The sequence below is a fragment of the Sebastes fasciatus genome, chromosome 14, assembly GCF_043250625.1.
Source record: "Sebastes fasciatus isolate fSebFas1 chromosome 14, fSebFas1.pri, whole genome shotgun sequence".
In the NCBI taxonomy this organism is placed as follows: Eukaryota; Metazoa; Chordata; class Actinopteri; order Perciformes; family Sebastidae; genus Sebastes; species Sebastes fasciatus.
In genome coordinates, this window is record NC_133808.1 from 21681102 (window position 1) to 21704514 (window position 23413).

General features: G+C 40.1%; 1 protein-coding gene across 1 annotated transcript in view; it reads left to right on the forward strand.

The window, feature by feature from the left end:
* Positions 1-515: 515 nt before the first annotated feature.
* Positions 516-23413, forward strand: part of edar (ectodysplasin A receptor) — a 37891-nt gene continuing 14993 nt past the window's right edge. The window contains exons 1-5 of the mRNA XM_074659666.1: positions 516-701; positions 12856-12921; positions 16236-16355; positions 19596-19777; positions 22528-22613. Of these exons, the coding sequence (XP_074515767.1) occupies positions 12871-12921; positions 16236-16355; positions 19596-19777; positions 22528-22613 (439 nt within the window). The 5' untranslated portion in view covers positions 516-701; positions 12856-12870. The remainder of the gene's footprint in view (positions 702-12855; positions 12922-16235; positions 16356-19595; positions 19778-22527; positions 22614-23413) is intronic.

Below are 23413 nucleotides of genomic sequence, written 5' to 3' on the forward strand. Positions count from 1 at the left end.
TGTATTGTAAAGAGGACATCCTAGGCTTTCCAGTGATATGGCATGTGTGTGTTTTTTTATTTATCAATTTGAATGTATTCTTGGTTTAATATCACTCTACAGCCATAATCTGTTAATTTTTTTGGTCTTTTCACACTGAAATAGTCCTGTAGTCCACTACAGTGGACAATAGAAATAAAGTTTAACAAGCCTACATTGTTAAGATTTTCTTTTAACCCTAAATAGGAAGGAAATCACAAGAAAAAGTAATTGGAAGACACTTTTTTAACTCGGTTCTCAGGAGGATATGATGATCAGACTTGAGTTCAGTTTAGCCACTTCCATGGTGCTGCCACTACAGCCCTGTGGACACTAGATGGCGCAGTTGAGTCGCAGCCTGCAGCTCGTTAATTGAGTCTACCTGGGACACGTTAATCTGTCTCTCATTCAAGGGCGGAGAAAACTTCTCACTTTTTTTCTCCTCATCAAGGAGGAGCCTGCAGACACACCGACATGCACCAAAGTGGAGGCTGAGAGACACAAACTTGGACTGAGTGGAGTAAAATCTCGCAGACATACAGACAGTCCCTCGGCGATGCTTATCCGCCACCGTGCTAGAGATTGATCACCTCACCGATCACCAGGACTGATCGCCCCCGCCAGCAGAGCCTGCAGAGCCCGCAGAGAAACCAGACCAGCGTGCCCCCCTCTCTGAGCTCCAGGTAAGACGTCTGAGCAGCTCTGCCCTCAGGAATGCAAGGACGGATTGCTGCAAGACTTTGGGGAAATTCCTGAGCAACACTTATTATGCCAAACAAGCATGTGCTTTATTGTCATTTTACTTAAAATAGGTATGAATTGATACTTTTTTCTATAGGAAATGTAGGCTTTAGGACAGAAACACTGCTGATGCATGCAAGAAAAACAATAGCCTACATCTACTGTAGTTTATAATTACTGCAAAAGTGACAAACACTGCTTTTTTACTTTTACATGTCATCTTATTTATTTGACAGGCTGATTCCAACTGGTCAAAGTATCTCATGCTTTAAAAGCAGATGTTTGTTATCAAGTGCATGGGACTGGATGACTATATTTCCAATATTGTTATTTGCATGAATGTCATATCTACATGAAATACATTTTTAAGTACATTGTGCAACAGGCATATCCCTAATATACATTCTGAAGTTTTGTGAAAGATACTGTGCGTGTTGGTGCAAAGGTTGTAGCCCAAGGTGGAAGACAAATGAGATTGTCTCTCACATCACCAGCTTCACACTTTATAGGCCTGGATTGCTTTTTGACAAGGCTGTGATGTTTGAATCCCAAACATGCTGCAGATATAAAAACTGACTTCACTGTCTTGGGATGATTTTGATTAATAGAGTAGAAGGACTTGCAGAAGCAAAGGCAGGCGTTTGGATTATTATATTATCTCAATAAGAAATCATTTTAATGCTGCTAAATTTGGCCAAATCAGTCCTGCAGTGTTGGGGAGTTTTGTCTATGTTACTGTATTTTTTGGCAGTGTGTTTGAGAAAATGTGTGACCTTGCACACCTTTCTCCTCTGTCTGCATAATTGTTTTCTTGGTGCCGCCTGACTGTCCCGGGCCCCGGGGCCACTGGGGGAAGTCCTGCCCGCAGACAGGCAGCTCGGCCCGGCTGGGGACATGCCGAGTCCTGCCGAGCCTCTGAAGTCTGCTGGCTGACTTTGAACTATAGCTGCTGGAGGTGGAAATCAATCCGACTCTCTCCCCCCCTCCCTCCCTCTCTCTTACTTACTCTCTCCCGCTTTCTATCTCTCTATCTGTGTCTCTCTCTCCCCCTGCAGCCCCCAGCTCAGCGTCTCCGCTGCCATTGAATCTTTCATGTTCACAGGTAGAAAGGCGAAGGAGACACAGAGAAGAAACAGGGGAGGGAGTGTAACTCATCTTCAAAAGAAGTTAATATGGTTTCTAAGGATTAAAGGGATGAAGGCAGAAAAAGTAACAAAGCCAGCGCCTGTAGTCATGATCATCCTGTACTAGACTGAAGTGAATAGGTAATTTGTTGACTTACTCGCCGCTCTGTCGCTTAATGCTGCTCGGTACTAGAATTCACACAATGACCCTATTTATTTTGGGGTGATGTCATACAAAGGGAAGGGATTCTTGTGTTTGTCTTGTGGAAGTTATTGTTGAGATTTATGTATAACAGCTGATTCCAATCCGCACAGCATATCCATTCCCCCCGCTGAGAAATTTATAGAGCTCAGGAGGCCAGTTAGGGTTGAATGTTTCATAATGCTTCACACATCTAAAATGAAATCAGAAAGAGTTTACGTATGGAAGTGATGTTATTTCAGCTCATTAGGTTACTACTTCTAATTTATGGCAGGACTGTTTGGTGGAGGCTTTCATCCAAACTGCCTTACCAGACCCAGGGCCATGTGCACGAATCCTTCACATGTTGTGTATAGGATTGTAATAATCATCTATTTGAATGTAAGACAGATTTATAGGGATAATCTAAATATCCAGTAGGAGATCAATCTAAAGGAACTAAAATGTCAGTGTCAACGTCATCCCTACAGGGATACTGACATTTATTTTTAGTCTTTTTATGACATCTGGAAAAAGTACAAAAAGAATTCACTCAAATGCTTCTTCCTCCGTTATAGAGAACTCAAGTCAGACAGCAGAGAAGTCGTACTAGTAAAACGAAAGAGCAGCTGACACAATGTGCATTATTATTTCACAGAACAACATAAAAAAAAGTTATTGCAATAAAGTATATTCCAAAGTGAAAGTTTAACGAAACAAAAGACATTGGTATACTTCATTGAGATTAATAAAAGCACTGAAAATAGGTGCTAATGTATACAGTACAGCTAATTTATAAGATGGTTTACCTCTATCAGTGGGATTTTACCCTGACAGCTTTTATTCTGAAATGAACAAAGAAATAATTAAATGATGAAATACAGGCTTTAACTTGAATCTATCATTTATATAGTCTGTATCAGTATGTTGAGGTTCTGTATGTGCTCAACACTGATTGTGTAAACAGCGCAAACAGATGCAAACTGAGCAAACAAAAGGCTTCATCTGAGAATATACACTCATTACTGCTGCATACAGTAATTCGCAGTCTCCAGGACAGACAACTAACATAGAATAAGGCGGTGGATCTTCAGGACTCCCCGAGGGGCCTCCAGGAGGTCCCCAGCAAAATGAGGAGGTAGCTGCATTTCATTATATTTTAATTTACATGCAATAATTCTGGCAAAACAAACTTTTCTAATCATGAGTTTCACTCTCACCACATGAACAGCGCAGACAGTTCAAAAAGCCAATACTAAATCAGCAGATGAAATCTCTCCATGCAGGCCCCCGGGAGCAAGTTTAATCAAATTGGGGTTTGTGGTCTAATTTGTGTCTACTGAAGAGTCCTCTGTATATGGGGAACCTACTTCAGTTAGTCATCAAGTTATTCTATACGGAGTCTGTGGAGGGAGATCGGGCACTTCATGTCTTACATTGTGGAAAAGCATAAATACTAGGTGAGGTCTTGAAAATCATAGTTTATGCACAAAAATACGTGACAAATTGTGTGTGCTGGCTGGTGCAAAAAAGGAACTCTTGCACACCAAACTGTGGTGTTTCTGGCTTGGTTGGTGAAACAACCAATTGGCAGGTGGTAAGCATTGTGAGGGATTGTGTTGTTGGTCGGGGCACCTGTGCAGATGGGTGTAGGTGTGGCTGGTGGCAGGTTGAAATTACTAGAAGTAGGCGTGAATGCTTCTGTTGGTTTGCAACTTTCAACCCTCAAAGTAAGTGCTTAAATTCTTAAGTCTTTACTTTTTCAATGGATTGATGAGGATTTGCGCTTTGAAGATTCCTCCATCCATCATGACTAGCTGCTGTTCAGACAGCGAGAATTATCCGCCCGCAAGAAAGACTCCGAGAGCCCTCAGATTTGTTTTATGAACTCGCCGCAAAGGGTGAAAACACACACCTACGGTTTATTATTGCAATGCCAACTGGAAACAAACAGAAATCAACAATGTGAATACAATTTGTTTTACTGAAAGCCATTGTTTCAACAGTAACTCTCTTTGATAAGGTCATTTATATGAGAGCTTTAATATCTCAATGGTTCCCAAAAGGCTTGTCCACTGCTGAATTGGAGTGTTTTGTACATTCTTTAATGTGTATTGTCTAAAAACAAGGCAACACCATAAGAAGTACACTCCCCCAAAACACACATTTATCCTAATATATAGCTTTTACTTGAGCGGATGGCATCGTTCTGCCATCCCTTTATTGTAGGTTAGTTAGAGGGCAGCAATAAGACATACAGACGGATTCCTGGTTGCAGATTAGGCTTCCCACCTACAGCCACTGCAAAATAAACAGAGACAGAGACAGAGAGATGTTCTGCCCCAGCAGAGCTAAAGAGGGGAACAAGGGATCAGGGAGAGGAGACGATGAAAGACAGATCACCGGCAGGCAGAGAATCAAAGAGCCTACTGACTGACTGGAGCTGGGCTAGGTGTGTGTGTGTGTGTGTGTGTGTGTGATACGTGAGCGTGTGTGTGTACGACTTCTTTTCATGTGCCCTAAGAGTTTGTTTTTCCTGCGCACAGAGTGGGAAGCTGACAGTAAGTCTGTAATTAAAGCAATCAAAAGATGAAGAGAGATGAAGAAACATCACACACAGATGTGCACGTATACAGAAACACACATTTTCTATAGTGCTCTGTCCATGTACGTATGTAACTCTGGAGGTGTGATGATTCTCTGCTGCTTAAAAAATCTGCACATTACTTAAAGAATTAAGTATTTACATGAAGTCTTTTCCTGAGTGAATTGCGGCCTTTCTACTGTAGGTGATATTTGAGCTTTTTGTGTGCCCCAGTTAGTACTTCTCTGATTTGTCGATGGAAATTCAAGTTGCTACAAAGCATGTTTTGACACTCCTGTGAAAACATAGTTCCCACTGATAAACCGCGATGTTGCAGTTGGACGGGGTCGGAGTAAACGGATATGTAGTGAGCATACGAGGGCCAGCTGTTGTCTGGGGTTTGCGCCTGTCTCCAAAGTTTGAAATCACTTTAATCATGGGTTTATTTTCACATCAAACTTAGACGGTCATCGTGTTGCAAATTAGACACATCTGACTGATTTAGTTCCTGATATCTGAGCCTTGATGGTTACTTTGTTCAGTGAGTTTGACTTCCTTTAGCGCTGATAAAGACATGTAAGGAGAATGGGAATTTACAAACATGTCAGTAGTGCGATGTGTGAGCCTGGACTGTAGTAATGTGATAATACATTGTAACTACAGTGATGTCTCCTTGTTTTTAGATCTTTTTTTCCAATCAGTGAGCTCTGTTTAGAAGTTTTGAGACACACTCATGGTCTGATTCAGCTGAAGGTGAATTGACTGACAGCGCTGCCGCCACCACCCCTCTATTTACTGCCTCCAAATCATAGAAAGGAGACAAAATGCCAGCAGCACATTCCTCCTTCATAATTCACTTCTGAAAAGACAGACAGTAGGGGCACTTATAATTACTTAAAAGTGGATTGGCCAAATTCTTGAACACACACTTGGAATGATTATTGAAAGTCAGAGCCAAACGTTCAGTGAACTGAGGTGTGTTTTGACGCTTTTCAGGCAGATTATTAAGCGCACAGGTTGATGATTATGGCCGCTGTACTGTTAATGACATGGTATTATACTGAATGAAAATGTCTCATTTCTTTTTCTGATGATTATAGACCATTGTAAGAAGATTTCTCTGATTATAATATCCTCACAATTCACAATTATGTTCACTTTGTGGTGGGTGTTTTTGTTAAAGGCCTCTATCGTGGACCTATACTTGACTGGAAAACCTGGCATGAAACGAAACAAAGTAGTTAGAATCAGAGGCACAACCATCCAGTGTAAAGATAGAAATGTATGGTAAAATGAATCTTGTTAGAGTGAGTTGTTTACCAGAGATGGTGGAGGTGTAAATGACAGACTTGATAGAGGGGAAATCCACAATGTTAGTTGTTTTCTGCTTCATGTTTTATCTACAAACCCACTTGGTTGAAGTTTTATTACCTGTAAGAATTCAGATCATTAATCTAAGTCATAATATAATATCTCAGCATTTATTTAAGTATCACTGTGGCACTTTTTGTCCGTTAACTTCTTGTCTGTGTCTAGATAGTTTGCTAGATTTATATTTTCTACTGTTTTAGTTTTAGTTTTAGTTTGATTTAGTTAGCATTAACTTTGTACAGACATGTGCAGGCCTGAAGAAGTGAGAAGTTGTTAACAATTACACAGTAACTGTGTTTACAGAAAAGGATCTTAGTTGGATAATTTTCTTTAGATGTACATCTGCATCATGTGAAGTGGAGCTAATGATGACCATCTCTTCTTCTGTAATAGTGTGTGCGATAGAGTCGCTGCTTGGTTGGCTGGAAAACAGCAGGATTTGAGGTGTTGTGCATGCACACACAAACAAGCAGGCGGTCACAGTGAGTAACATGTGTTTGAGATCTTGCTTGGATTTGGCAAGTTGAGCTCTGGTCTGTAAAAGGAATTGGCTTTTTTTTAAGGGATAAAGCAGTGCATTGATTAACTTTGGAACTTGTTTATTGCCTGGAAGCGGATGGATTATATGTGAGAGTGTGTTTATGTTAGGCTTAGAGCAATATATTGGTTAGCTGTTGTATGGGGCCAAAATGATATTTTATTTAGAGTGAGATATTGAGAATGACAAAATGGGCAAAGCTAGTCTCAAATATTGGCAAAAACATCAGCTACCAGCAGCTCCAGTCAAACAATATCAGCATCAATGCCTTTTGTATGTATAACAAGCATTTCTTGCATATGCTGTTTATGAATCATTAGATTTTAAAGGAAAAGAGGAAAAGGGGAGAGGTTGTTTGAAAGAAAAAAAATGAAGCAAGAGAAGAAAGAGAAAGGATTCAATGGAAAACAGATTTTCCTTTTAGAAATACCAAAACCAGGATGACAGAGACCCCTGGATCCACATGCTGCTGATTTAATTGTCATCAGAAATTAAGTGCCATGGAAGAGCCCACAAACCACCCTCTAACCTCATTCTTCATCTTCTTCATTGGTTCGCTTCCTGGCCAAGTTCCCTCGCCACTGATTGGCCTATTACTTAATCAGGCAGGAAGTCATTATCAACCGGCGTAATGAATAGACGTTACGGGGTTAAACACTGATGGTGAAAAGCCTTTTCCCACACAATCCATGGGTAATCGTACTGAATGACATAGAAGTAGGAAGACACAGAACAATGCAGAGTAAGAGAGTTATTTGGCTCTATATTTCTCAATGAAATTAATGAATAGAATTGAATCAATGAGACGGGGAAAAAGAGACAGAGAGAGCACTGTTTAACACGGGTTATCCATGTGGTATCCATTAAATGGTCCAACAACAACAAAAGTGCCAAAGTTGCCACTGGTTTATTCCTTTTAATGCACTAAACAGGTTTAGTGTAGCCCCAGTTTGTGCCGCTCATGTGTTACCATTACGTTTGAGTCGCAGAGCTAAGGATCTGATACTCCAAAATCCAAACGAAGTTGGTAGCCGGAAGGTTTAGCGTACATGTACATAAAGAATGTCTGAAGTAGGTTAATTTCTGTTTTGGGATTTAACATCTAAATATGTGGTTCATTCACACGGTGGCCACTAATCAAAGGTTGTAGGAACTGGATTTATCCCCAAGCATTATCTCACGTTCATAACAATAAATTACACGTTATTATATGTAGTGTTTTTAATCTTGGAACTGGCTGGGTCTACAGTATAGGCTGTTGGGTTCATCTCCCAGTAGCGGTCCCTTTGTGACTTGGCCCATTGAACTTGTCGCATGTTGCTGTATCAGCGACTGCTACTGGACTGGTTGGTCCTAGACTCCACATGAAGTGGAGTGGGATCTTGGAGATATTGTGACTCTTCTAAATGTTACACTGCACCCCTCCTGAGGCCGACGACAAGAGTTAGGAATGACAAAGACCGCAGTGCGTGGGGAATTGGGCATTCCACTCTGGGTGGAAAAAGGGGGAAAACTGACCTACCACAGACTACAATCAGGCAGTAAAAATCTACTCCTTATAAAAGACCAAAGCATATTTTGTCAGTATGATTGTGGTGCCAGAGACGTGACTGCTATTTTCAAGTAATGACCAATGACGAATAGCCCATTTCCCATAAGAAACAACTAATCACCTAAATGTTCTTAGTTAACCGAACAAGATACTATCAGCTTATTAGTGGGCAGTCCTAGTTTTGAATGCACAATGTGCTTACACAGTAAGGTTTAAAGCATTACCACAAAGAATACAAACACAAGGATGAATAACAACAGACTGACTGGCAGGTATGGATGGGTGCCTGCCGCGCCTGCCAAAAAATGTGGAAGTGTTGACAATTAACATTAACTATCTACTTAATGTATATGTGCTTGTGTGAGCTGATCGGGGAATTTCCATATGGCAACCCCTCCTTTCACCAGGGTGTAAACATCCCCATAATGACTTCTAGCTAAGTCTATCACAGTTGGCTGCAGTCCATATCAATACAGACTTAATTCTGCTTTGAAGTTTGTGATATTAAGGTATTATACTTGTCACTGTATGCCAGGGAGCTTTGATGAAAGATGTCTTCTTTTAGGTCTACTTAAAATCACATTGTGTGGATTTTTGAGGTCAATGGGTTTGTTATTGTGCATTTTTTAATGAAGCAGAGTAAATTGTCTTCCCATAGTTATGTGGAATTTCATATTGGGTTTCCTCTGCTGACAAAAAGAGCAATCAAATGCAACCAAATGAAAAACAGAGATGAAGACAGAGCTAATGAAGGGAGGAGGAGGAGGTTGCAAAAATGTCAACAAGTCGAGCAAATGTTGCAAAATAAGGCCTTGAAACAAATTGTACAGATAAATGTCAGCTGAAGTGCTTTAAATTCACACGCTCATACTGGGAGCTGCCCAGTACAATCACTGTGTTCTACCGGTGACACAAAGAACTGCGCAGCCTCTACCTGGTAATGACACCGCTAAAGACAGAAGGCTTATTTATTGGAGATTATGTGGTCGTTAGAAGATTAATACCCTCGGGGGGTAAAAGACTTGGGCTGACTTTCATCTCAGACCTGCCCCGACAGAGAGAGCGGGGGTGAGAGAGACAGAGATAGAGGGTGGAAAGAGGTAGAACAGAGTGTCAGAAGACACAGAGAGTCTTCAAACACAGCGGTGTGTGTCTGTGTGTGTGTGTGTGTGTGTGTGTGCATCACTTTAACCCCATAATGAGTAGCCTTGAGGGGGTCCACAGCAATTTGGCAGTTCTTCATTTCCTGTTTTCAAAAAAAAGTGCTGTCTACCCTTTTATCTCTTCGGCAGCAACACACAACCCCACATATACACGCACGCACACACACACACACAGACATAACATACACATACACACACAAGCACGCACACACACACCGGTTGCGGTCTTACCACAAGGACTTGTGCAATTAAGCCTATTCTGCCCTCACAAGCCAGCTCTGTGCGTATTTATAAGCCATACATGTATGTGTTAATGTGTGTTTGTGTGTGTTTTGCGCCTCTGTGTGTGTTGAAGCTGTAATTAAGCAAGCTCAAACCCTCGGGGTCGGAGAATTAGCCATCATCGACGATCAAAAGGTTTTTTCACTCAAGTCTGCGACATGGAAGAGTGAAATCAGAGGTTGAGAGCCAGACAGACGGATTTTGACCTCAGATAGCAGATATTGGCGGCGGCTTCTTCCTCTCTCTCTCAAACATGCACACACACACACACACACTCACTTGCTATCAACAGCTTGAGGTGGATTTAAAGTTCAGCTGTCAATGTGTTGAACGGAACTGATCTGACCTAAGGGCACATCAATCAAAACAATAACATGCTTTTATGACAAGACTACAGTGTCAGTGGATTTGTTTTTTAGTCTGTCGACTCTTATGGTTATGGTAAGGTTAGGTATGGTTAGGTTAGGTTAGGTTAGGTTAGGTTAGGTTAGGTTAGGTTAGGTTAGGTTTAGGCAGGCGGCAACCCCGGGTCTGAAAAGTGAAGCCAATGCGGAAGTGCCTTAAACTTGCATTCTTTCTAATAGCCAGCAGGGGGTGACTCCTGTTTGCAAAAATAAATCTGATTGTATGAGAAAATGAGCCTACTTCTCACTTGATTTATTACCTCAGTAATCACTGTAAACATGAGTTTATGCTCTCAATCGCTAGTTTCAAGTCTTCTTCAATATAGCATGATGTTCATTTAGTAAATTATGGTCCCATTTAGAGTCAAATAGACCATAAAGCAGGGGATGCTTTAGTGCGTGGCTACATTGTGATTGACAGGCCGCTACCACAGTGTTGTCGGGTCTGGATGTTGTCCGTGTTTTTGTCTTACAACTTTAACCCTTTCACAGTGTGTTTTCAGGTCATAAAAGTTCATTCTAATGTTATTGGTCGCCAAAGGTTAGAGAGTGAGTACCTTCTATGTTAATGGTAATCAGTTCTGCCTGTTGTTATAAAGATGTCAAATACCGGAACACCGATCTGCCATTCAGACCTCCTACAGCCATACTTTTTGCTGTGCTGTCACACTACTCATGCTACCCAAAAAAATTAAAAAATAGATCATTGCTTATGCTGTTCCCCGGACAGACTTATTATTTTATTTTAATGCAGATTAAAAATGTAGATTAAAACAACATTAAAAAAAAAACATCAGTGCGGATATTAAATGTCTAAATAAAAAAATCAGCTAACTGTAGCATCTTGAGTTAAAAGTAATCCCAGTAAAAGGTCTCAAGGTTGTTCATTTATTTCATTCAGGACCGTTTGTGTGAGCAGATGATGTGGGTGTGTTATCAGCAGGGTTGAGGGTGTCACAGGGTCCCCTATAAAACCAGGAAATCAGATAGAAGCCTAAGATCCAAGTAAAGTCTCTGTATACACATTTATACATCTACCTGCAACTTTCTTTCTTTCATATAATTAACACTCAAAGAGACTCCATGAGAAATGCACTTAATAACAGTAATTAAAGGTGTGCTGTGTGTGTGTGTGTGTGCACATGCTTTAACTTCACCGCTGTTTGTCTTCTTTACTAATCTAATGTGATTTAAAATCTTATTTAGCTGTGAAAATAAATGTTACCTTGGAAGACGGGAAAAGTGGATTTGAAATATGGGTTTGAAATAAATACTTTAGACTAACATATTCTTTTTCATTTATGTTTTTGGTGTGGTTAGTATCCATTTCTCATTTACATGTCTTATATTCATCTTTATACAAAATTGGATGGAACAGTGATTTATAGTTTTCATCATCTTAATGGCCAGAAAATTAATTCATCCACTCGCTGAGTTGATCATAGGATTGTTCATTTGATTCCCTACAGGCCTTATTGACACTGATAAGGTGGAGTTTGTTAGCTGAGCATATTGAATGGAACCGTGTAATTACTTGTAGATTAGAAGCAAATAAAAAAAAAAAAAAGGAAATATGAAGCAAATTATAATTGGAGTGATTTAACACCCAGCAGCTTCACAGTGTTTGTGGAAGCCTCCGTGTTTCAGGAAGCTGATAGAAGCAGCGTTCTCTCAGCATGCTCTTATCTGTGCTGCCACCCTGTCAGAGACCACACACACTTACACACACATGCACTGATTTTCATCCTATAAGATAGGAAAAACCTATTTGAAAAAAAAAAAAAGCTAAAAACCTAGTGGCATGCTTGGAAAAATGTGATGTGTAGTAAAAAATAATCAAGCATGCAAGTTGCTTGTGCTGCGTTGAGTTGCTATTTCTTTCTGGAGAAGTGATTTAGCACTCTGTGGGATCTGATTATTTTTTCTTATTTGTTTGTAAATCGTTCTGAGCTGTCGAGTGATTCTGGGCTCATTGTTTGTACTCAACTGTGGCTTAAGGGGTGATTCTTTACAGAGGACCCCAGCCAGCATATCCTTTCAATTACAGTGACGACATTATTTACACACTTGCACAAGCACACACACAGATGCTCCACAGTCAGTGCAAGCCAACCCAGGACAAACACACAGTAAATACAATCGCAGGCACAATCTTGCAGATGTACAAAGAAATAAACAAGCATTGCACATCACCACAAGCAGGCAAATGGACTCACAAACACACAAATATACCATAATTTATGCTTTACTTAGAGAAATGCACACAGAATTTATGAAGTGTTGCTGCTATAAAGCACATCCAAACACCCGCCATCATTTCACAAGTAAGAAAACAAACACACAATCTCATAATGACTGTTATTTACCCAACATCCACCTCAATATTACTACCATTTCCTATTTGTTTTTTAACTTAACCTCATTTTGGAGCTGAAATAGAGTTGCTAGCTGGTGTGAAACCAGACTTGCAAGCTGTTTTTACTGGCGTTTCAACTAAGTTTGGAGTTTTGACAAAAAAACGAGAGCAAGAGCCGAGAGAGACATAACAGAGAAATAGGCAGATTAATTATTAAGTGATATCACCATCCTTTATTGAAGCAGAGGTTAGCCAACGGTGATGTGTGCTTGCAGTTATGAGCAAGAGGAATGCCACAGGCTGTTCTGTTGCTAATACATGTTTATGGGCGATGACGTGATGGTAACGGGACAGTGAACTCATCTGGGCCACACATACACGCACACACACAATGTGCCAACTGACAGCACTACTGTTGGCAGGAATGCAAATAGATTCATGACTTTGCTGTTTAGTAAGTTTGGTGCAGAAGGCTGATCGCAGAAAATGATTGCATTACAATGGATCATCATTTCTCTTTGTCTTTCTCTCTGTTCTCCAGGAAGAAGACGCAAAAATGTCAGAGAGGAGAGGTCAGAAGAAGTCCGTCTTTCTGTCCTCTTTATTGGTAAGTTTTTATTCTTTGCCATTGTTTCCTGTCTCCTCCTCTTTAATTTCCCCTGTCCAACCTCCTTTAATTCTTCTTAATTCCTTATCCAACATTTATTTTCTTCATTCAGTTCTAATCTCAAACTAATTTCATGTTTCCTTTGACTTTATTTCTCCTCCATGGTCCTCCCTCTTTTCCTCCTCCATTTCCCTACTTTCACTCCACTCTTCCTCTCTTTGTTTTTTTATAGTCTTACTCTGCTTCACATCCGCCTTCCCTTTTTCTTCTCCTTGCCCTCTCTAAAATACTGTCAAGCAGCAGCATAACTCCAAGACCATCATCATATTTCTGGTATCCTCAGAAACTCTTATTAGTCCATTGGCATGGATCATAGCCACAATCGATTCCACACTTGGCACTGGGGCATCCAGACTTGTGCTTTTATGTGCCAGCAGCTTGCACAACTTTACAGCACTTGTACCAATTAGTCAACCTCAGAGTTTTTCAGAGAGCAGATATCTTTATAATCCGACCGGGAATCTGGAGATTCTCTGCCTGTTTTGATGTTGAAACCCACTGGCAGAGTTCCCGACAGGCTCGGAGTCCTCCACCTTACCCTCCCTCTCTCCTCTGTTTTCATCTCATCACTATATGTGTGCATGCAGACTGACACTGGAGCACTAAGTCAACAAGGAGGAGATATTTGGATTCAGTCAGTGGTGTCAATATACTATGCAACCAAGTAGTGGCATTAGAAATGTATTACTACTAATTCTAAAAGCACTTACTGCACATAGACTATATTTGTGGGGAAAATGTAGAACAATGACAATTGACTGACTGAGAAGTACGCTGGTAGTGTCATAGTGTACAATATCACATACAGAGACAACACTCATATACAGGTATCGATGTGTGAAAGGAGGTCGGTCAGTGGCGGAAAGTAACTAAGTACATTTACTCAAGTACTGCACTTAAGTCTTTCTATTTCTACTCCATTACCTTTTAGAGAGGAATATTGTCCTTTATACCGCACTACATTTATCTGACAGCTACAAATAATAGTTACTTTACAAACTAAGATGATATGTAGAAAACATAGGAGGACTTTTAAAATATGATGTATAGTAAAATATTTAAATATTTAACTACCTAACAGTATGTCATTAACCTTAACTGATTAACTGACAATTAATAGTCAATTATCAGAAAATTCAGCCACAACTGATTTTACAACTGATTCATTTTGAGGTTTGGGCTGACAAACAATTAATGAATCAATCACAAACATAATCAGCAGATTAATCCACAATGAAAATAAACTTTTGTTGCAGCTAGGGGTCTTGCAATATACTGTACCCATATTGATGATAGCCATGATATTTAAGAATGAAATATTGATACCATGTTAATAATACACATATGATAATATCATGTAAATAATCCAGCAGTTCTTAGATAATTTTATATGGTTACATTTTCTCTCCACCTTCCTACATTCGTATTTTGATTGTAATTCATTTGCCAGAAAAAGAGACAAAATGCACAATAAACAAAGTTAAATATGAATTTGACTGAGAGCATTATTATTTATTTTTCAAATATATTTCTATAGATATTGTGATAATATTGTTATCGTGAATTCTTTTGGCCACGATAATCATGTAGTGAAAATCTGATATTGTGACAGCCCTAGTTGCAGCCCAATATAAAATAGATAAAATAGATCCATCTCAACAAACAAGTTATTTTACTTTTGATACTTTAAGTACATTTTCCTAATAATACTTTATATGCTTTCACTTAAAAAGCATGTTCAGTAGTGGACTTTTAAATGTTTTTATGTTTATTATTCTTTGCACACACATTAAACTTCATAAAATCCAGATAAAAATAACAAGAAATGTTGACAGGAGAGTTCAAGAAGCCAGTGGCTTATATAACGGACCTCCCTTCAACATAAGGAGAAAAACAAAAGAAAAGAAAATCAAGCAAAGGTAATGGAGTATTTTCACAGTGTGGTATTAGGATCTGAATACTTCCTCCACCACTGGTCTCAATAAACACTCCATGTTGTTTACAACAGCCTTCCTGCCAAATCGTAGTATAAATTGAACTGTGAGGAATAACAATAAGAACTCGCCGGATGCTTTGTGAATGTGCACAAAGCATCTGACTAAATATCCTCCCAAAGCATTGTGGGATAGCTGGTTGCGCATAATTGCCCTGAGGAGAATATTGGTGTGACAGAAAGTTGTTGTTTTTCCAGCTGTGGGAAAATGTGGAGAAGATCATTATTGCAGTTTCTTCAGAGCCAAACAGAGTGCTGCTCAGTGCATGGTTGCACAAATCGTCAGAGAGAGCCAATGCACACAATGCTTGCTAAATACCCACAGTGAGCGATAAATGTGCGACACGCTGACAAACAAATTGTTTTGCTTTCACCGTGTCGATTTGGACTAACTGTACATCGGGTGTGTGAGGTAAAGGTCAGTTCATTTTGAATCTGGTATAAATTAAGAACAGTTTACTTGGCCTGAGATGATTGGGCTCCATACAAACCCTTGTTACACATACACACAGGCAGTTTACATTTGTATATTTAGCCAAACAGTGTCTTGTGTCTGCTGTCATGAGATGGTTATGAGGAAGAGAAAACAAAGGGAGATGTTATTAAAACAACAGAGAGAGGATGGAGAGATTTAGTCATGCACTCATTTGCTTGGCCTACATCATTTTCTGGACTGCAGATGATTTTTAAAAGTCAGTTAGTTTGTTATGAAAAGAACAAAGTGTGCTAGTAAAGCTATAAATACCAGCTGCTACTTATTACAGTGAGCTAAAATGACACAATGCCACACACACAAGCACACACTGGTATTGTGCAAACTCTCTCATACTCACACACGTGCACACACAGCTAACAATGATCCACTAATCTGAGGAACGCAGATGATGAAGTCGGGATAAGATGTTTTGCTTTCTTTGCGTTTGACAATTAAAATGATGATGTTGATTCTTTGCCAGTTGATTTAACTGAATAAATCAGCCATCACCCAATGAAGTCATTATCTCTGCTGCTATTGCAGTGTGAATCATTTTTGATCCAACTTCCCACATGTATGAATCAATTCAAGTTCAAGTTTTAGTATCCATGATAATGTGTTTAAATTCCTTTGCAGAGCAATGCTTATTACAAAAATAAATGAATGTACAAGTATTTTTTCTACAGTTCATATGCAGAAAACGTTTGAGAGGATTAATGATGTCTGTCTCTGTCTCCCGTCTCCCCCTGTCTGTCCTCCCCTCTGTCTCTCATTCTGTCCCTGCAGGTGTGTTGTATGTTTGCTAGTGCGGAGTATTCCCAATGTGGAGAGTACGAATTCTTCAATCAGACCAGTAACACTTGCCAGGCCTGCCCTCAGTGTCAGCCAGGACAAGAGCCACAGATGGTGAGACACACACTCACACATGCATTGAAACCATTGGTTTGTCTCTAAATAAGTTGCTTTTTCATACTTTTTGAGTACATTTTAGAATCAGCCGTTGGGAGGCGGATAAAGTATCAATTCAACATCAAATTGTAATCATCCAAAATTGATAAATAGCATAAAAACTCACTTTATGACCCTGTGTGTCATTTTTGTTCAGACCACCCACAACACACACACACACACACACACACACACACACACACACACACACACACTTACAAACACACACACACACAGAAGTGCACACATAGCTGCACAGTGAAGAGGGCCTAAATTCAAATGAACAATGTTTTATGCTTTATTGCTCCCATTGACTTCAATGTGAAGGCATGCATTACAGTGAATGACTTGCAGTAGTCACACAGAGCTTCAGTCTGCGTCAGTCAGTCTGCCGACAGCCAAAGAAAACAGAGCGAAGGTAAGCGCTTCAGTTGGCACCCCGGGGTGCCACACCCTCTTGAGAGAGACAGCCGCACTCAAGGGTGAACAGGATGAATTATAGCCTCTGTCATTTATTCGGGGGCAGCAGTATTGTCTTGATTTCAGTACTTTTCCTTTTATATGGTCATGTGCTGATTTAATGATGCTGCAGAGTGCAGACTTTCTTGGCTCTATAAATGCAGTGTTACACTGGTTAAATTAGAGATCCTAAACACTCCAATTTATCTAACCAGTTTGCTACGGTTATGGTTCTTGAAAGTTAAATTTCAAAAGTTCAATAATAGCTCTAACATTAGTAAACTAAAGATGTTAAATTATACCGATAGGCATACAGTTTTTCCAACCACAATGAATCACATGAATTTCCGAAGATTTTATGAAACCTCAATAACAAGACCAAGAGTTTACAGCCATGTTAGCAGCTCTCTGAGGCTGTACTTATTGGCACAGTATGGCTTTCAGCTAACGTTTCCTCCGTGCTGATGTTTAGCTGGTCTAGTGTTTACTATGGTCACTATCTTGGGTCAGCCTTTTAGCATGCTACCCACTGCTAGCACTAAACAGAGTACAGGTGAGGCTGCTGGGACTGTCATTAGTTTTGCAGGTATTTGTTCATAAAGCAAGGTATTGGACAGATTCAAAATACTACCTGATGATGGTGCTAAATGAAAAATGAAGGGATCATCAAGGTTATTACAGTTCATCCTAACGGGGACATCGTTAAATTTCATGGCAATCCATCCAATAGTTTTTGAGACATTTCACTCAAATCATCAAATGCCATCCTCATGTGCTATAGGAAAAAGTTGGGTGATATCCAAAGTCAGTACATCTTGCAATTCATCTGGTAGATATTGAGGTACCGACCGTCAATCTGACCAAAATTGTCATTCTAACATGGCTTAAAACAAAGCAACAAACTGAACTCTGTTGTTTCATCTTTCATTAAATTGGGAATAATCACAACACTCTTCTTTCCTTCCATCCTTTCTTCTGTCCTTGTCTCTCAATAAGCTAACATGCATACAAATCATGATTGCTCCAACTGTGTTTGGTTTTAACTTCCTTTCCTGCTTCACTACTTCCTGCCTTGTGTTCACTAAGCGACCATGTGCCTCCAGTAAGCATCCTCAACAATGTGCCACGTTAGAGCTTGTAAAATAACAGAGACAGAGATGGCAGCGAGAAGCTCAGTCTGATAAGCATCGAGCTCTGTCAAAAAGAATAATTTGGCCATTTCTGAGCGACAGAAACATGAGAGAAGAAAAAAGTTCAATCAGTGAGATGAGAGCCCCCTTTGCACTTTCTCCTGCCTGTCTGATCTTCTGGGTGCCACAGTCTGTAATTCATGTGTTATTTTCTTCCCCTCAGCTTTGTGGGCTCAGTGTGTGTGTGTGTGTGTTTCGTGACACCCTTTTAATCATGGGATAACCACAGGGTTCCTCCTCACAACAGAGACTTCAGAAAGTACACACTTACGCACAGACAGACATCACACAAGACATCCGAGGACACGTTTAAAGTGCATCTTGTATCCAGATTGTGCATGATGTAGTTTATATGAACATAAACACTGGGGACAGACTTAAATTTCCTAATTTTTATTGAGGCCGGGTGAGGACACATTAAAGAATTGGGCATCGAAGTTTCAGCTTGCATGGTGTGTGAAAGCTGCTTGACATTGAAGATATGCTCTCTGCGGGGGGGACCTTGTGGCCCAGCGGTTTTCAGATGCATAACATGCACCACAACTTCCCCGGCTCAGTTTGCCTGGAACATTTTGTTGCATGTCATCACCCCCCCATTTCCCTTCCTTCCCTTCACTGTCAACTTTCAAAATAAAGGCAAAAAAGACAGAATATTCCCTGCTTGTTGTCACTTCTAGTTTCTATCCTCTTCCCTTCCTCCTAGATTTATGTTACATAAGATTCAAAGAGGCGACAAATTTGTTTTGAAAGGAAAGAAGCTTTCAAACGGAGCAGCTTTTGGAGAACAAACAGAAGCAGAGCCATGGCAATCCTATGTTATAAAAAAGATCCAAAGTGAGCTTTAACCAAAAGCGGCAAGATCCTGCCGATAGCTCGGAAAAGTTTTATATCAAACAATCACACGGAGACTTACGGACGTCAAAGAGAAGGGAAGGAATATTAAATTTCTCTGAGAGTCCGTCTGCTGTAGCCCAAAGCTAAGAGGCATAGGCTTGTTTGAATAGACAGATGAAAGTAAGAGGGAAACGCAAGATGAAAGAGAGGGAAGCAAAAGAGAGTATGTTTTTGTGTGTGTCTGTATGTGTGTGTGTGTGTGTGTGTGTGTGTGTGTGTGTGTGTGTGTGTGTGTGTGTGTGTGTGTGTGTGTGTGTGTGTGTGTGTGTGTGTGTGGTCTGTTGTTCGGCCTCCCCACTGTGAGGAATTACCATGCAGAGATGGGAGGGGATCGATGCTGGATGACAGCATGATGAGTTGGTCATCTTAAACACTACCAGGCATGGAAAGCTCTACACACACACCCACACACACTCAAACCTCTGTGGCAATCGGATTTCTCTTTTGTCATCTCAAAACAGTAATGCCAGATTGGTTAAGGACATGGATAGAAACAGATGTGAGTGTGTGGGGTGTTGTTTTTTTGTGTGTGTCCACAGCACAGTTGTGAATCATCTTAATGATCCGAAGGGTGTTGAGTTCATTTAAAGTTATATCTAATTTACTGTCGGAGAGAAATACTAACCTAATGTATGAATGTGTGTGTGTTTTGCAGACCTGTGGCTACGGTGTGAAGGATGAGGACTTTGCCTGTGTGCCGTGCCCACAGGGGAAATATTCCAAAGGGAAGTACGAGATCTGCAGACGGCATAAAGACTGTGACGCCCTCTACAAAGCCACTGTTCGCGTAGCGGGAACTCCGGACAGCGATGCAGAGTGCGGACCCTGTTTACAAGGGTAAACAACACAAACACACACACACGTTTACAAGATTCAACTTAAAAACAAAAAGGCAGCAGGGATTTACTACACAATTGAAACAGAGGATCCACTGAAGCAGCTTGCAGGCTCAATGCCTTGCTTAAAGGTGCCCTAATCAAAGTTTCTGTTAATATACAGGGCTAGATTTACTAAGAAAATGGTATTGAATGCATTTCCTTCCTCATAAAACCATTGCAAAGCCATTTTAAACTCGCATTGTTTACATCCATGTTTACTTGCTAATAGTCTTCTTCTTCCCTGCCTTGTCCTGGTGCACTGCTACATTTCTTGGCACATTCCTGCATCCTGTAGATCGCTGGAATATCATGAAAACTGCATTGGCAAGAATCTGTATTGAATCACTTGCGTGCGTGTGCATGCACTTGCATCCTTATGTGTGTGCACAGGAACAAACAAAACAGGGAGACACTCATAAAAGTTGCTCTGTAGCACCAATAGTGCTGGAAAACTCCACAGGGTACCTTTAAAGGCATGCATACATAAACAGTGGACTATACTACACTGAATATATACTGTACGTACACAAACAGAGATGCACTGTTATAGTACTGTATTATTCAGACTATTCAAATCTTGCCACATGTACAGTATGAGTTGTCATGAATGGACCACCCTGTTGTCTTCATTTTAATACGCTGCCTCCCTTTGGGAGCAAACCCACTCTAAATCCTAAACTTCTTTATTTGCACATGACAGCTGCGGATGAAACCCCCTGTCACTCACAAATATGAAGTCAATAAGGGACGTTTAAACGTTACCAGACCTTCGTATTCTCTTCCCCTCTCTTCCTTCCCATCATCCATCTCTCCCCCTCCTTCTGCCTCTCTGCACATTGACGTGCTTTGTCAAGACCAAACTTTGTCTTTCTTACAGCATTTAAATGGCTGTTTTGGATCTCCCGCTGTGATATATTTTACGCATAAATGTTTGCTAAATGAAAACATTTTAAATATTTTTCTGGATCATATTTCATCTAATAACTATGATTGATTGTGGGCAGTATTTAATTATTAAGTCTTGGAGGAACTGGCATTAATATGAGAGATTCACGATTCTCCTCCTCCTGTCATCAGCCTGGATGTTGTCCTGCTGACTTCTACTTTTCTTGGCTCTGAGTCTCCTTTCACAGGATGTTTTTGCTTTTGCTCAGGAACACTGAGTTTGGTCATGTCTATGTCTGCGTCTGTACTGTATGCGCTGTACTGTATGTATGGGTGTTCTACGCTGCAGTTCGCAGAGTCCATACCTGTTCGATGCAGAACAGAACAGGCCTGAACAGTAGCAATAAAGTTCAGTTAAAGTCTGCAGAGAAAAAGACCTGGAGGAAAATGAGGAGTTTGTTATGATAGAGATTTTTATCTACCTGTTTCCCTGGAAACAACTTCAGTAGCGCTTTAAAGAATTACTGTTTACAAGCCATCATTGAGCAATGAGTTCATGTGAATTTAATTAATACTTTATTATCTATAATCTATCAAAAATGTCTTCATAATACGCAATAGTAGGCTACTTCACTGTCTCTCTAAGTCCAGAACAGTTTTTCTTTTGCAAAATTTCTTAAATATTCAATCAGTATTGCATATGTAATATTTTTAAGGGCTCATGAAGAAACATCTATGTGTTATTGATTCATTAATACTTATAATAATAGTTCAAATATGACCTAAATTCTTCTTGTTTTTTTGTTACAATAATGTTTTGCTTTAACTAATTGAGAGGTAATGTGTAATGTAATATATGTGTAATTCACTGTGTTGCAGCTTGTACACTTTTGCTATCCAACCTCTAAATAGTTTGCTAAGTCTTTTGTAAGGGTTTAATTTAATACCCCTTTAGACTAAGGTATATAAAACATTAACAAGTGTTAAGCAGACCTTCTGTATATAATTTTACCATTTAAAATTTTTTTTTTTTTGAATAATAAAAAAATCTGAGTTAATATTCTGCGGAACATTTGCATAAAGTGTTAAATAAATAATTTATTAACTATAAATTAGATAAATGATGATTTTTGCTCATCTTCATGAACGGTTAACATCTGCTAAATTTGTAATCGTGCAGTTATTTGTAGTTAAAATCGAGTGACTAATGTCTAATGGTAGAGATCATAAATCAATCACCAGCAAACAAATCAGATGCTCCCTCAACTAATGACCAGTGTCCAGGAGCACAAGATTGAACCAGTTTCTCTGACTATATCCAGATATATGAAGGCATCAGTTAATTACCTGCACGCTGCATACATTATGTTCATACTCATAAAAATTCTGCTCATGTACTCAAGCCTAAATGATTTAATACCACCACCAGTCATTCACAGACTCGACTCCCTCTCGCCTTTCCTCTAATAGACGCTTCATGACTCAGGGCCATAATATGTACCAAGCCATCTTTAGTGCCTTTAGGGCATCAATTATGTACATTTCTTCACCGAGGCAAACTTTTCACCTCAGCTGCTTCCCCATACTTATGCACCGTGTAGGTACAGTATGTCTAGAAGGTAGGGAGGCCCCATACCGTATTACACACCTGCCGTGCTCGCAGACGTGCTTTAATTGTTTTTTTTATCTTAAAATGTTCCTGCAAATGCTCCTTTCCTTCAGCTAATTTTTCTCCAGAAAGCCTAACCAGGTCTAGTGTAGCTTATTTATACAGTATAATCTACCAAGTTGCTGGTTTATACCGATGTATTTTATGTCTCCCAGGTATTACATGCTGGAAAACAGACCCAGGAACCTCTATGGGATGGTTTGCCACTCCTGCCAGAATGCACCACGCAACACCAAAGAATGTAAGACCAACCTCTTTGCAGTTTAATTTCTCCCTCCCCTTCCTTCCGCTCACTTCCAACCTTTCGTCCCAACAACCTTTTATTCTCTTTTCAACTATGAATTCCCCTGTTTTCTTTTTCAACATTCATCTTCACAGCTTTTTCGTCCAAACACGGACCTGGTTTCCGCTGGATTCAAAGCTACCAAACATTAAAGTTTTCTTTCTAAATGAAAGGAAATAAAAGGGGACATGCTGTGTAAAAACAGATGTGGAAAGCCTGGATTTAGTTTGAGGGAACAATCGGAGGTCAGAGGTTGTGGTGAGTTCTCCCAGACCCTCTGGTCACTGTCCTCCCCTGTCGGCGGGCCTCGCTGATGGACTCAAAGGAGTTCAACAACCGGACCTCCCCTTCCTGCATCTCTGCTTTTCTGGCTCCAGAGGGGTGTTTGGCCGCTTATCCATAACCTCACTGATTACCCTGCATACCTGACACTGTGTGTACATGCATCTGTGTGTGCGTGTGTGTGTGCGCATGCATGGCGCCAACTGTTGCTGCGACCACATCTTTGGACGATAATATTTACCAGAGGTTGTTTTCAGTTTTCCGTTTCCCATTCACTATCAGCCTCCGCAGTTCATAAACGTTTCCTCACACTTGCAACACAGAGCGTGAATGTTGTCAAGTGGCAGTCAAGCACAAAATAACTTTAATATATTTTGCAGATTTGACTGTGGTGGTAACGCATACAGGAATATTGCAACCATAGGATATATAATATGATACAGTATGTAAGCAGTTTGATGCTGCACTTCATAAAG